Below are 15,719 nucleotides of genomic sequence, written 5' to 3'. Positions count from 1 at the left end.
GAAGGGAAGGGAAGGGAAGGGAAGGGAAGGGAAGGGAAGGGAAAAAGGGAAGGGAAGGGAAGGAAAGGAAGGAAGGGAAAAGGAAGGAAAGGAAGGAAGGAAAAAAATTAGAGACATCTTGTAAGAAAGTGTTCCTCAATTCACCAGGAAGAAGCTGAGAAAGCCAATGGTAAACGTTAGTTCTTATATCAAGATCTTGAATCTTTATCAAAGGTTATTCTGGGCACTTTTTTTATCATTATGTATGGATGTGGAACTATACAGAAAGGTGGATAGAAATACTTTCATTTTTTCCCGAGGACAGCAGCAGTTAGGAGTACTTACTACTCTTGAAGAGAATCTGAGTGCAGTTCCCCATGTCGGGTGGCTCACAACCACCCTTAACTCTAGCTCCAAGAGATCCAACAATTTCTGGTCCGAGGGACCCTGAACTCACACACACACATACCCACACAGACACACACATAAAATACATTAAAAATATATCTTTCTTTTTAAATCCCCTTCTTCTAGAAGTTATTTGAACACTGGAAAAAAAAAATTCTCCTAAAAGATGTGTGTTTTTAAGATGAGGTCTCACTATGTTGACCAAGCTGACCTGAACCCCTGGCTGAAGCAATTCGGCTCCAGTTGGGATTACAGGCACACTCTGCATACCTGGCTTTTATAGGGACTCACTTACCTTATTTACATTTAACAAATATATTTAATAGCCAATATAAAACGTATATAGATACTGGGTGTTTTTTTCTTTACCTGGGGATTTCTTGATTGATCTTGACTGTGTCAAGTGAGACTGTCGAGGCAGCAGAGGTGATGAAGGCAGAGACATCGAAACCCCTTTGGCCAAGCTCACACGATAGGGGTCTTCTGCTGTAGGAAGACCGCTCACAGGAGAGTCACCGCTGTGACCAGAGGACAAGGCAGGCGTCTCTGAACCAAAGTCACCACCTGGAGTGGAGAGATGGCATCTAGGTTACACCATCCACGACAAGCTGATGAGACTTTAACTCCTAAGAGCTATGTTCTTAGAATACAATTCCCATATACCAGAATAGTGAATTTCTTTTGAATCATTTCCTTTATCACTCTTGAAATCTGTTGCCTACAGGAGAGACTCAAGCTTTGCCACGGAAGCATCAACAAACCCGGCCAGGAGGCCCTTTGTGTTCTGCTCAATCGCTACAGAAAGTCATGATCCACAAGACGCTCTGATTTGGCTGCTGCAGTTACGAGTAGGAGGTCCTGTACTTTTGTATTAGTGGAGCAGATTCCAAAGCCAGGAGCTCTCCGGACTCTGAGCCTGCAGTCTGCTTCCTCCAATACAAGGCTGCCAATGGAAGACCCGGACGGCTTCATGGCACTCCCTAGAAATACTTCTCTTTCCCGATCCCGTCTACTCTGGAGCTCTCTGGACTCTGAGCCTGCAGTCTGATTCCTCCAATACAAGGCTGCCAATGGAAGACCCGGACGGCTTCACGGCGCTCCCTAGAAATACTTCTCTTTCCCGATCCCGTCTACTCTACCATTTTGAATCCTCGCCAACCCCAAACCATCACAGGGCTCATCTACTGAGGAGGTTCCCGTAGTATCTAACCCCCAAATAAACCTGGGAACAAAATAGCACATCATTATGAACTAAAACCTTTTAGAGGAAGCAGATCCTCCGGAAATACGGAGGCTGCAATCACAATGTACAGAGAATATGAGGAGCGCAGAACAGGGCAAGGACAAACCAAGAAAGAGATGCAGCCAGTCTGTACGTCCCGGATGATACACTTTGCTCCTGTCCTCCCCTACTCGGCCACCCCACCCCCAGTCACAGTCCCTCAGTAGAGACCATGAAGCAGCTGAGTCATCACCCCATAGATTATAAAACATCTTCAGAGTTCTAAATTATGGGCAGCAGCAGAATTAGGAGGAGACATGCAAGTTTTCCATAAGCAAAATCTGTCTGACAAACGCCCTCCAACTAGTCCTTGTCATGGCTTCTGCTAAAGAAGAAAATGCAAGTACTACATTTGGGGGGAGGAGGGGGGTGAAACCCAAGAGCTGTAGAGCCAAGCAGACACTCATTTTTTTCCAGATCTTTGTGCATGAGGCCCAAAAAGGGATGTGACCGAAACCCATCATCAATCCATGTTGCATTGCTGGGCTTGTTTTCCACGTCAGTAGCCATGGGGAAGGAGTGCTAACCCTGCCACAGAATGATGCTCAAGCATCGCTTCCACAAGCAATAGCCAAAGAGCTGTCAGGAGAAAAGCCATGGGGACTGGCAGAGTCGGGAAGGTCTCTCCAGTCTCAGCTGGCCAGCGACACTTGAAGCATCTCAATAGACTTGGGACATTACAATGATTTGTCACTACCTGCCCAAATGACTAGCATTTGAAGAAGAGGAAGAAAGGCACAATTCCTAGACAGCTCTCACTGGAATTACATCAACACTCATGGCAGGAGACCAGGACAGGCTAGCCCTAAGGGAGGAGGGTAAACATAGGTTCGGAGAGGCCCTTTAATACTGCCCACATGAACGGTAGAGGCCGCTACACGGGACCTGCACACTCTCGCTTATCACGCCTTCATAAACATCCATATTACATACCTGCCAGACTTACAATGTTACGTACACACGGGAGAAGCAGCCTGGATTCTTGAAGATGCCACCTCTTGAGTCTCTAGCCAGTGCACGAGGCACCCAGATTACCACCTCTGTTATTGCCGATGAATGAAAAAGCCAAAGCGACAACCAGACCACTATCTCCCGACAGGGCTGTGTGCTTGTAGAGGGACTTGTGAGAGCAGGACAGTTACTTTCTCGGGCTCCTAACGAGTTCCATGACCAGTCTCCACTACCATTTGGTTCTGTAAGTACCTACAAGAACACTCCAAAGACCTGATCGTCAGCTGTCCAGGCAAGTACAATCGAAAACAGACAAGACCATACAAGAAACTGAAGTTACAGCCCTACAGAGGCACGGGGACACCGGGCAATGTTGATTTTCCATGTGTTTGAAGCCATGGGTACCTATGTATTAGCCAAGTTACGGACTTGGACTGGAAACAGTGAAAGGGCCTGACAAGCCATAAGCAATAGTCTCTACTCACTCTGAAAGATGTCTGACCTACACACATGAAAACCCGGACTTCCAACCCCTTCGTTTCAACGGGAACACAGAGAAATGGTGAAAGGCACACACCATCACCAGAAGCCTTAAAAGTTAAGCTTGTTCCCGAAAAAAAGGGTTTTTATCTCAGACATTTAGAATTCTCTAACACAGAACAAGAGAAATTAGGGACTGGGGGACTGGAGGGCAGAAGATTTAAAGCATTTCCTAATCACAAATTCTGCCCATAAACTTTGTTTGTATCAAGCAAAGCAAATATTTTCATTAACCGCAAGTCTGTGAGAAACAGCTTCCAAAGCAAGCCGCAGCCAGGAGGACCCTCAGCCTCGGGAACAGCTGGACCCCAGCTCTTTGATTTTATGTAGGCTGCAATAAAAATGGGACTTAGAGATGGGGCTTGGGGGAGGGGTGCTTCCATTTCAGCTTGACTTGGCCATCTCATGACAGTATCTGCCCCAAACATGCTGTTCTGCTTGGTTTTTCAGAAACAAACTTCCAGCTTCCTTTCATTAGGAAGGCATGCACAGAGAGAATAACCGTATGGATGTGCAGGGGGGGCACAAAGCACCAAGTGGGAGATCCAGCTGCTCAGAGGCTGGGCAGCATCCTGGCGCCTACAACTTTAGCAGCACAGGGCAGCAGGTTTAGGACAAAGAAAGCCTAGGACACCAGAGGCCAAAAGCAGAACCCTGGTCGGGACACACACATCAGCGTTGGGGCATGCTCTAAGCAAGCAGACATCAGACATTTCCTGTATTGTGAAATATTTGTACACTGTGTGAAGATATATTGCTGTGATTGGTTTAATAAGGAGCTGCACAGCCAAGCACGAGGCAGGAAGTACAGGTGGGACTTCCAGCCAGAGAGAGGAAGGAGGAGGAGATAGATAATGGAGGGGCAGAGGAAATGCCAACAAAACATGGAAGGAGTCAGACATACAGAACGAACGGTAAAAAGCCACATGGCAAATTAATAAAGCAGGTTAATTTAAGTTATACGAGCTGATGGGACAAGCCTAGGCTGAGGCCGAGGTTTCATAATTAATAAGGAGTCTCCCTGTCACTGTTTGTGGGCGGGTGGTCCCAATGGAAAAGCTTGCTACACCCCGGTTGATTCAACATTCCTCAGCAGATGCTTAGAGAGGCAAAAGAAGAATTAAACATGCTTCACTACAACACCCAGCATGACTGGAACATTTCGCTGGGCCTTGAGTAGACGATGTTTTCACTACAACCTACTTTATTCCTCGCTTCAGTTAAGTAATAGGAAGCACTTCAGCCACTGTTCCTGTCGCTGCTGCAGAAAGGCCGGGCTGGGCAGGACAAAGGCATCCACTCCAGGGAGTGAGTGCAAGCCATGTTACCAGGCTCCCCTCCAACTCAGCATTTCAACACCAGCGTGAGTTCGTCTCAGAGAGCCCCTGATCCAATCACACCTCTCACGGGCAGGAAACCGAACCACATTAAGTGGGAGGAAAAAAGGGAGCAGCTGGAGTCTTCTCCCATCCAGCCAGCTCAGATTCTAACACACTATTCCACTTGTTTAAGAAAGCTGGGGAAAATAGAGAGCCTCAAAGAAAACACGTTCTAAATCAGTCAAATATGTAAGGGACAATCACACTTTTTCTGTAAAGGGCCAAATAGTATCAGGGGCTCTGTAAGATACACACACACACACACACACACACACACACACACACACAGAGTCTCTGACATTTTCTCTCTCTCTCACCTCTTTTCCTATTTTAAAATATACTGACTTCCTGAAGTCTGAAAATAAAAGATCAGGAAGGGCATAAGGATGAATGGACATTTATAAGGTCTTCTGGGCTTACAATAAATCAAAATTAAAATATCCACATAGAAGAAGTATCAGAGAGAGAGAGAGAGAGAGAGAGAGAGAGAGAGCTGTATTTGTGAAGATAATGGACTCACCAAAGAGAATAAAGACATCCAATAAAGCACTGTAAATTGGCGGAAATGGCTTTTGATAATGGCTCTTTATTTTAACTTTCCTCCCCCTATTCTTAATTCGAGTGAGGATTTAAATACACAATGGAAGGAAAACTGTGAATCTAGGAGATGAATGGCTAAAGGTGGCCACAGAATGCTGAAGTCCACCCTGCAGATTAGAGCACACGGAGTGTAGGATTAGAGATGGCTTTAAAAAACCAGGGCAGGGAAGGCAGGCAGGCAGACTGAGACAGGGTCGCCCTGAGAAAGACAAGGGTGAGCTCAGACATTCAGGTAAATAGGTCTACAGAGGCAGGAAATAAGATTTCCATTTATCGTGCACGTAAGTGGCTGGGGAAGCAGGGCTGGAAGCTTCAAATAGAAAGAGAAAGATGTTCTGTATATCCAGCTTCAGAAAATGGGACTGGGGTGATACGTTTAACTTGGACATTAAACGTATTACAGCATCTTAGAGGTTCCTGCCTCTGAGCACACTGTTTTTTAAACATATTTTCCATCATAAGGTTTTTATAATCGCATAACTCATATGTTTACAGGAACCCAGCAAGCTGGAAGAAATTTCCTCTGCAGTGTCGTTTCTGAGCCTTGTAAAAGGCTTTCTCTGCAGTGGGCAGCAGTTTAGAGCATCATGTGTCTCATGTGTCCTCCTGGCATCTGGTCAGAGCTACTGAGCATCCAGTGGACATTTTCAAAACGAAAGGATAACGGGATCCATGTCAACAATTTTCCAAAACATATTCACACTATCATAGCTAATCCGCAAACAGTACCACAGTAACAGCAGAGAAACCAGAAACCAGCTAACTCCAGGGTCCAGACAGTGCCAGCTGATAAGACAGGTGGATCCTTTTGTCTTCAGATATTACACAAATGCCTTCTAAACAGAGGCCAGCAATGTCCGCACATTGCAAGCTATAGAACTGCACGCACAAAAGCACCTCATCCCAAAACGTACGTAAACAGACTGGCAGTTCCACCCTATGTCACCATGCAGGAGCTACTATGCTTTAAAAATATATGACGTCAGGAAAACCTCCATTCTCACACCCTACGCAAGCATAATTTAAAGCAAATGCTTCCAAAGGTGCTAGCAGGTGCCCAGACAGACACCAAGTGCACGCTGTCTCCTCATTCCATCATCACAACCTTGGTAGGTTACCAAGCAGTCGCGCTTCCCCGTTCTTTTCTCAGATGAGGGCACTGCGGACCAGAAAGGACTAAGTGATATCCCCGAGGGCACCAGGACTCAGGCCATCAAACATGGAATCCATCTTCCCGGTGTCATTCCCATTTCATAAGGCTGCTAAGATATGCTTTCCATATTATGTCACTTGGTGTACTTAATAGAGAACACCAAAAATAGAGTATGTAGGTCTACACGTGGTCCCAGGCCACCATGAAGAAGCCTGCTCCCTCCTCTATTTCCCAGTTCCGTGCCGGCTGCTTAATTAGTTCCAAGCACTCTTGAGCATTCCGCAGGGGAGGTGCCCAAGCCTCCTGATCATTCATTTTCTTTCAGTCACACCTTACGCTGCTGTCACACAAACCAAGTACGTCTGAAGCACAGGTGTTTAGTCATCAAGCACCCGAAATAGGTTCCTTTCCGTTAACTCTTCCGGTGTATGCCTGCCGGCAGCTCCTGCAACAACAGAAGAGCAGGTCCAGCCCCACCCCCACCCCAGTCTGCCCCAGAGGAAGAATGAAGATGTGGGTCAGCTAAGAGCTGCAACCCACAGCAGCCAGAGAAAAGGTCTGTGGGACGCTCGCAAAATTCCTTATTCTACATTTCCTCGGCAGCACGTAGATGCTTCCTGACCTCGCGGACTGCGCCACCTCTCTGGTTCTGAAGCTTTCGAGGTCTTGTGTTCCTGCAGCTGATCAGGGTGCAGCCTCCAACTCCTCTGTCTGTTCAGGGAAGAGGCCTATAGCTGTCTGGGAAGCCGTTTCAACTACTGCAGCTCAAGTCATGGGCTTTCAAACTCTCCCCGAGAGGGTAACGCAACGCAAGGCGTAGCAGGGATTTCTCTTGCCACTGGAACAAGAAGCTGGACAGCATCTAAGATACACGTGCTGGGAATCCAGAAGTCAAGGCCAATATGGGAAGAAGGAAAAAAAGAGAGAGAAATGGAAGGGAAGGGAAAAGGAAAGAAATGATAATGTACAAAAGTTTTCTATATTTAAACATGTATGCTTCGTGGGGGGGGGTTGTATGTGTATACATTTGTATATGTTATATAGTATTTATCTACAACCCTATGTGTGTGATATACATGTAAACACACCTGTTTGTGGATGGAGGCTCTCTGGAAGGACATATGCATTTTGTAGTCATGCCTGCATCTGGAAATGGGAAGTAAACCACTGGGAGCATGGACAGAGGTTAATCCTTGTCTATGGCTGACGCTCTGTGTGCACGCCTGACGCAAATATTTACATTTATACTCCCAAGGAAAGAGCCGTGTGTACACTTGAAGGTCTTTGGGTTAAACTGGCCACCTGCTATGATCTAACTTGGCAGCTGAAAGAAAAGAAGTTCCATCCCACAGGGTACGTGCTCGGGGACATCTGAGGGGTGATTATCACCCAGAGGTGACCCTGTCATTGGCAGGTGGACAGGAGACAAGAGAGGAAGAACAGCAGAAAGCCATCACCAGTGGCAAGCATTTCTTCTTCCTGACCCTGGACTGTCTCGGCGCCAGCTCCTGATCATCTTTGTTGTTACTGGCAGGGGGAAGCCAGGGGTTGGAGCAGGTTGAGGTGCAATAGAAGGGGGTAAAACTACACCAGGCAAAGCCTCCCGAGAACCCCAGTGAAGTATCTATAAACTAAGAGGCAAAAACTCACATGTGCAGAAACTGTATCCCCAAATAGGAGATGGCTAGAAAAGACAAGAGAGACCAGCAATCTAAAAGACGACAACAGAGACCATGGAGGATACTTTGTCACCGTGGAGGATACTTTGTCATTGCAACAACCAGCGGCTTAACTGCACTCTAGTTACCGAGGCTGCTCCACCTCAAGTCTCCAAGCACAAACACTTCCTGGACCTTGATTAAACAGGTTCCCCCTATACAACAGGCCTCCCCTAAAACCATCGGTGCTGAGGGGCTGAACGTACGGTTAGTCAATGAAAGGAAAGTGACCACATTGAAGACTTGGAGAAAGAAAACTGAGAACAACAGTCAAGGACAGCTAGGCACCCTGGTGGGATACGGACCAGCTAGGCTGGGCTCCACCTTTCACACTGCTTGCTTTCCGATGACTTCACCTGCAACACAGACTAGGATCCACCAGCCCTTCATAGTAACCACTGACAAAAAGCAAAGGCTCAGGACGGGTTCCCCTGGGCACGGAAAGACAAGGCAAAAAAAAAAAAAAATTAATTATGTGAGAAATGATTACAAATGTGGAAAACAAAAGCTGCTTGCTGCTCAGGAGAAACCTAGACACGACTAAGTCATTAAAACCAAACCCTATTCTGTCAGGAGGAAAGGAGACAAAAGGACCCATCAGGCCCTAAGCTGCACCCTTAGGGGGAAGACCCAGCCCTAGTGTCATCTGGTAAAAACTTTGTTCTGAAAGCTTAAGAAAGGACTGTCATAGACCAAGGTCTGTGTGTGAAACTGAGGGTGCGACAAAGAACCGGAACCCGGCCATGCGTGATCTGGGTTCGCTGAGCTGTCCTAGAACACTGTGAAACAAGGTACCACAAAAGGGGCGGCTCAAACAACCCATAGTTAATTTCTTGTATTCCCGGACCTAACAGTCTGCAATCAAAGCATGAGGGTAGGGTCATGCTCTCACCAGGACAGCTAGTCCATACTTCTTCCTTTGTTTCTCGTTAGCCATCTCTGATGTTTCTTGGCTTGAAGATTCATCATTTCCACCCCTGCCTTCATCCATCCACAGTGTTCTCTCTCGATGGTAGTCTGCTTGAGACAGGGTCCTGACTTCATAGTTCAGGCTAGCCTAGAACTCACTATGTAGCTCAGGCTTGCCTCAGCCTCCCAAGCCCTGAGAATATAGGCATGGACATCACACTCAATGATGTCACAGTCTCTCTTAGGAACCCTGGGCATCTGAAATTACAACCAACCTACGTAATCCAATCAAGACCTTTAAACTGATCACATCTGTCAACACTGTATTTCCAAACGAGGTCATTTTCACAGGTGCTATATTGGGGGGGGGGGGGCTTCGACACATCTTTGCAGGAACCACGATTCCATTCACAACACTTAGCCCTCTCGATCATCAAACGTCAGAAATCGAAACAATAGCTATATAGAGAGGGAAGGGCTAGGATGACCAAGTCTTGTAGCGTTGAAGCAAAGTTTTCAATGGTACATCATAGCAATCAAAACTGTTCTGGGATATTCGCAGATTCAAAACACACAGTACATTTATTATTTTGGAGGCAAAAAGGAAACATTACTTAAGAGACGCATCTAAATTAGCCAGGACAGTGGAGACACCATGGCTTTATAATGTTCGCACTACAAGACCCACGCCTTCCAGCACTTTGGTCAACTGCCCCTTCCCACCTCCTTCACCCTCGGGAAATGTAGCTTTGAACCACTTACTTCACTCCATAATGGAAAAGGAACCTCTTACCCTATCTGGGTGGCCTCTTAAAATAATAACTGTAGCTGTCCTGCTGGAACTTGCTAACAGCAGCTAGCAGCTACATGGCTGGGACAAGGGGCAAAGCTGCCCCCCACCAACAGAGTGGCACAAAGACTGGTTTTGGTGCCAGTGAACAAGTTACACGAAAGAAAAAGAAACAGTTTGCCATTTTTTTATGGCATTTTTTTAAAAACCACACGGAATAAGCATCTAAGCGTGTATATGTAACATGCTATGCTGTATAACAAGAGTGAAATGTAACACACAGGCAAAGCCTAAGAAGAAGCACAGTAACACATTGAGGATGGCTGTTCCTCAGGCTTAGAGGCAAGGATGGGTTCCCTCTTCCTTGGCTGTGTCTAGTTTGACATGGATTCTGGCAATGTTTAGGACACGAATATTTTATAAAGTAGACTTGAAGTAAAAACTTCTCTTTTTACTTCTGGGGTTGCTCAGTAAAGCGATCCCACTGAATACTTACCAAGAAGCCTCCTTTTTCTATATCCAAAAGCTTCCAATCATAACCACTATGAAATTCAATCCACAGGTTCAACCTTAAGCTAACACACCCAACCCATATATCGAGGTCTTACTGACGTAGGATGGCCGATTCCCTACTGATTGTTCTACAGTGATGGTCTAAACTGGCTTCTTCCCCATGTGGACACAGGGTCTCCCCATGAAGCCCAGGCTGGCCCCAACCCCCGCAACTAGGATTAACGTGTATTAACCACAGCCCAGTTGTCTCATTCAATTTCTTTGCCTTCAACTTCCAAGCTCAACCAATTACTGATTTCTTTTCATAATGCCAAATGTCCTGAAACACAAACCCAAGTTCACCCTCTTCATGCACAGTGTCACAGACATCATACACATGTCATTAGTATTCTCAAACCAAGCAACAGGATAGCCAGGAACGGCCAGTGCCTACAAGGTATCCATCTTAAACCCCCTCCCCCCCATCTCACTAATATTCCTTTAGTCCCAAGATTACAGCCCAAACTCACTGACATTCACATCAAGGGGGCATCACAGTAACATGCTGGAATGTGCAGTTATGTCTTAATTATAAACGCTATTCTGTCTACTGAGTGTATCTGGACTAATGAAGATGACCGCCTTTGCTGACTGCATGTGTGTGGGTGGAGCGGGACAGCTGGAGGACAGCTTGCAGGTACCGGTTCTCTCCCTTCTGTCGTGCGGATTCTGGGAATGGAGCTCAGGTTACCAGGCTTGGCAGCAAGTACCTTTACTGCTAAGCCATCTTGCCAGCCCCCTAGTAAGGATGATTAACCGAGTAGTCATTATTAAGTCCTTACTCAATGTGCCAGACACCTCATTAACATTTTACATACATTAATTTATTCATCATAGTCCATTTAAAAGAGACACTTAAAATGATGAGGGCACATAGAGTTGCCCACGGCTGAGAACCCAGGCTCCTGACTCCAGTCACGACTCTACCACGGCAGTACACTGGCACGCTGGCCCAAGCGGCAGATGCCCTAAGCCAAGTGTGTACCGAGCATGGAGAACTCACTGCTCAGTGCCTAAGAAATGCTGTCACCCACAGATCATTTAGCAAGTCGTGTTTCTCTGGATGGTAATCATCGGGAACATTCTGTCACATTGGACATGGTGACATTTTGGGGGTGGAAAAAATAAGTGGAGGGAGAGGCTTCTGGAACAATACCATAACCTGTACGCCACCCCCTCACTCACTACTCAGTCCCAAACTCTACCAGTACCAACGGCAAAGCCGTGTGCCAGCAGGCCTCACTAAAGAGAAAGAGCGAGGAGATAGGGAGCTGCGATCTCTCCTGTTTCAGTTAAAAGGAAATTTTCATCACAGGGAAAAGGGGATCTACAAACATTTGGGGAGAGGGGATAGCTCACAGTTTCTAGGTAGAATGTGAAATTCTCAAAAATAACAAAAAGTTTTTCTCAATTGTGAGGATTCCTCCACAGAATCCACATTAAAAAAAAAAAAATTTTGCTGCATGGGGTATAGTGATACACTTGCCATCCCAGCCAACACTGGAGAGGCAGAGGCAAGAGGCTCCCTGAGCTCACTACCTGGTTGGCCTGGCCTACCTTGTGAGCATAATCCAAGTCTGTGAGAGAATCCAAGCTGTGTGGTACCCACAAAATAACACCTGAGTTTGGCCTCTGCATACATACACACACCCCTAAAATACACATACTCAAAACTGCACAGCATAACCAACTCTGTTCCTATTCCAGACAGAGACCATATAAATTGACTATGTACATGTTAATTTATTTAACCAGGTCCTTTTTAGGCCCATAGTGAGGTGTGGAACTAGAGGAAAGAATGAAATGGCTTTGCATTTACTGGGTGCTGGACATTTGTTTTGTTTCTTGGGACAGGGTTTCACTGTGTAGCCCTGGCTGTCCTGGAACTCGCTCTGAGGCTGACCTCAAGCTCACAGAAATCTACCTGCATCTGCTTCCAAAGGGCTGGGATTAAAGGTGTGTGCCACCACTGTTTTTTTTTTTTTTTTTTTTGGTCCTTTGTATTCTACATACCATGTCTGCTCTGTCATCTCTCTCTGTCTCTATCTCTGTCTCTCTGTCTCTCTCTCTCTCTCTCTCTCTCTCTCTCTCACACACACACACACACACACACACACACACACATATCACTGCTCAGTTTCCAAAACAGCATCCTCAGCGACAGGTCTGATAACATATCTTAGCAACAATGTCAACATTGTCTCACAGCAGCTAACCATATTAACATTCTACCCTAACCACGACTTCTAAAACATGAAATGGATTGCAAGCTATTTGCTTCATCCACTCTTCGAGCATGTCTCTGGGAAAGGAGCCCTCTAACATCATGCAAGTTGCACAGGAAAATCCTATTCCCTAGCTATTCCTTCCTGTGTATCTAACTTGTAAGTGTAAGTATGTGAGTGAGCAAATGTTGACACAGAATCAGCACAAACACGATCAAATGAAATACACTGACAAATTGCTTTGATCAAACCGTGTGCCGCGTTCTTTTGTAATAGAATCCTTTAACTTCTGTACTTGTGTATCTGTATTTAAAGTTCATCTTTATAGGACTGCCAAGAACACAGTTTTGCTGTAGAATGGGGGAATATACTTTGCCGAAGAGTTTTCAAAGTCACATACACACACACACACACACACACACACACACACACACACACAAATGTTGCGTAACTCGTTGGGGATGTCCCTGCAGTGACACAGAAAGAAATGGCAGCACACGGGCAGCTCCAACCACTCAACAACTCCCACCAAGGCACAGATGTGTGGTCCCCATCCAGTCGTTTCCAAGGGGACAACCGAGTAGGTCTGGTGGAGGAGACGGCCAGGTGTAGGATTGCCCATCAGTTACACTAGAGTCTGTTCCTATACAAAGTGAGTGGTGAATCTCGGGCACAGCCCTTGAAATGCACACACATCTTTGCTGACACAGAAGCTTCTTGTTTCAAATCCTTGCATCCAGGCCCCAGTCCCCCTGCCCTCCTCCAGCTCATAGCGAACACGTGTCTTCCCAGACTGTTTACAGCAATTGACCCTGCAGCGTTCTGCTAAGGGCACTGCCTAGTAAGTAGCTCTTTCCCCGATCTGCACCACATGGAGTGGCCAGGGTCGGGCTGGCCACACAAATAAGTGAGCTAATGAAACAACACATCCAAGATGCCACCAGTTACTAACGTCTAATGGAGACTGGAAAGAGAAAAAAAAAGCAAAGAGCTTCCCATCAAATACAAGAGCCAATGTTTCTAACATGCTCACTATGGTCCAGGCAGTGTTATATGGATTTTAACTCATTTTCTCTTCAAAGAATCAACACTTGCCCCTAGGTATTGGCAGGGGATTGGTTCCAATATCCCCAATGGATACTAAAATCTTAGGAAGATCAAATCCCTTATGGAAAATGACAAAGCACTTGCATAAAACCTACATAGATCTTCTTGTATTCTTTAAAATCATTGCCAGATGTTGGACAATACCTAATACAATGGAAATGCTATGTAAATTGGGTGTCGTGCTGTATTATTTAGGGAATACAAGTCTGTTTGTGGTCAATATTCATATACTTTTTTCCCCTGATAATTTGTTTTTAATTCTGACTTTAAATATTCAACAGATCAGCTCTGCAGGATTACTCTCCCCCATTTCACAGAAGCAAAACGGGGAAGACAGTGAGGTTCAGCAGCGTGAGCTGGGAACTGAACCCAAGCACCCAGATCACTCACTTCCGGGACAAAGAAACTGGGCTATTTGCCTTTGTGACTTAACCATGCCATCTTTACGTAGTTCAGAGTGGCTTTCCTTCCTTTTCCTTCTGTGGATCTAGGAATCTAACCAGGGCCTTGGGCATGCTCAGTAAGCACTCAACCACTGTTATAACCCAGCCCTTACCCTGCATTTATAAGCTATCCATTACATCAGGGAAATATAAGCATTCAGCACACTGTATAACAGTGTGTGGTAAAGAATAACTTTTTCATACAGACCATCATGTCTTCTCTAGAGAATCTGCTTCCTGGTCAACTGTGGTTCACTTCCTCATTTCTTTAATATCTGAAGAAAAACAAATCCCATCTGCATATCAAAGCCCATGATATATTTAAATATCTGCATGTATACACTTTATTTTCGTGCCTGATGAGTATTTCTTCACAAAGGTGCCACATGGGGTTCCTTCTAATCTCACCTGATGTTGAAATTTTAAAACAAAATTCACTGTATTTGACTCTCATAATGGCTATCTGATACAAATTACCTTTATTTCATAGGCAAGAAAGGTAAAGGTTCAAAGAAATACAGTAAGCTGTTCTAAGAAAGCTATTAGGCCTTCAAACTTGAAACGGAGAGGCCACGTCATACGACTGTTCTGTTTTGTTTTGTTTCCTTATCTGGGTTTGTGTTCCAAGACAGAGTTTCACTACACAGCCCAGATTGACCTCCAGCTTGCAATCCTACTTCAGCCTCCTGAGTGCCTGGCTGAAGGCATTACAAAAGCGCTCTTAACTCACTTCAGTACAAAACCTTCCTACACCAAACAGTACCTGGTCTCGTGTTCAGAGAGCCCAGCCAGCCATGTTAACAGCTGAATGCTTAAGAAGGAGCAAGCCCTACAAAGGATCTCATCTTCAGAACCGTACCTGGCACTGCGGATGTGGGTCCAAGAGGTGAAATCCCATCAGCATCACTCTTGGGAACAAAGGAGGGACATAGAATTCATCGCCTCAAAAAGTGACTTAACACTGAACTTACAGTATCAGTACAGAATCTGTCACTTAATCCAACCAAATATAAAGGATGACTTAGATAAAGCTTTCTAGGCATTGTAATTAAAAATTAAACATAAGACATGTTTGCCTTGCTTAAAACTTTCAGCTGATAAGCTCTCAATGATTAAACACTCATTAAAATATCGAAATAGCTAATAAACCCAATGAGAAAAGAGGCAAACAAGCAGGATAAAGAAATAAATTTTATTATTGACAAAAAGCTAGACAACACATACAGTGTCAAACATCAGCTGAAACACTTCTATAATATTGATTAATTCAATCCTCATAAGCGAGCAATGAGCATAGAACACGTTAAGTCCAGGTTCATGGAGCTGGTAAGCTATACAGTCACAGTATAGTTCCAGACAGAGTGGCTTTAATGAGCACACAAGGTGCTAAGTTCATACCTTTTTTTAAAAAATCATAATTAAAACATTAAAATGCAACTTTCCTGATACTGGCAAAAATGAAATTGTTTAATTACAATGTTGGTAAGGATTTGAATAAACACATTTTCTAGTAAACTGTTGGTAGGACTATAAATTTAATGTAATCTTTCTGAAGGGTGTTTCAGCAAAATCAAGAAAAATATAAACTACTTTTTTATTTTTTTTTATTTATTTAATTTTTTTTTGGTTTTTCGAGACAGGGTTTCTCTGTGGCTTCCGAGCCTGTCCTGGAACTAGCTCTGT

At 45.0% G+C, this 15,719-nt stretch overlaps 1 protein-coding gene across 3 annotated transcripts in view; it reads right to left on the bottom strand.

The window, feature by feature from the left end:
- Positions 1-15,719, bottom strand: part of Tanc1 (tetratricopeptide repeat, ankyrin repeat and coiled-coil containing 1) — a 222,244-nt gene that overhangs the window by 113,638 nt on the left and 92,887 nt on the right. For all 3 annotated transcript variants that reach the window (XM_026778563.1, XM_013345955.2, XM_026778564.1), the window contains exon 4: positions 757-951. In XM_026778563.1, the coding sequence (XP_026634364.1) occupies positions 757-951 (195 nt within the window). The remainder of the gene's footprint in view (positions 1-756; positions 952-15,719) is intronic.

Source organism: Microtus ochrogaster, chromosome 4, assembly GCF_000317375.1.
Source record: "Microtus ochrogaster isolate Prairie Vole_2 chromosome 4, MicOch1.0, whole genome shotgun sequence".
In the NCBI taxonomy this organism is placed as follows: domain Eukaryota; kingdom Metazoa; phylum Chordata; class Mammalia; order Rodentia; family Cricetidae; genus Microtus; species Microtus ochrogaster.
The sequence above is the reverse complement of the archived record's forward strand: the minus strand, read 5'-3'. Positions and strand labels throughout refer to the sequence as shown.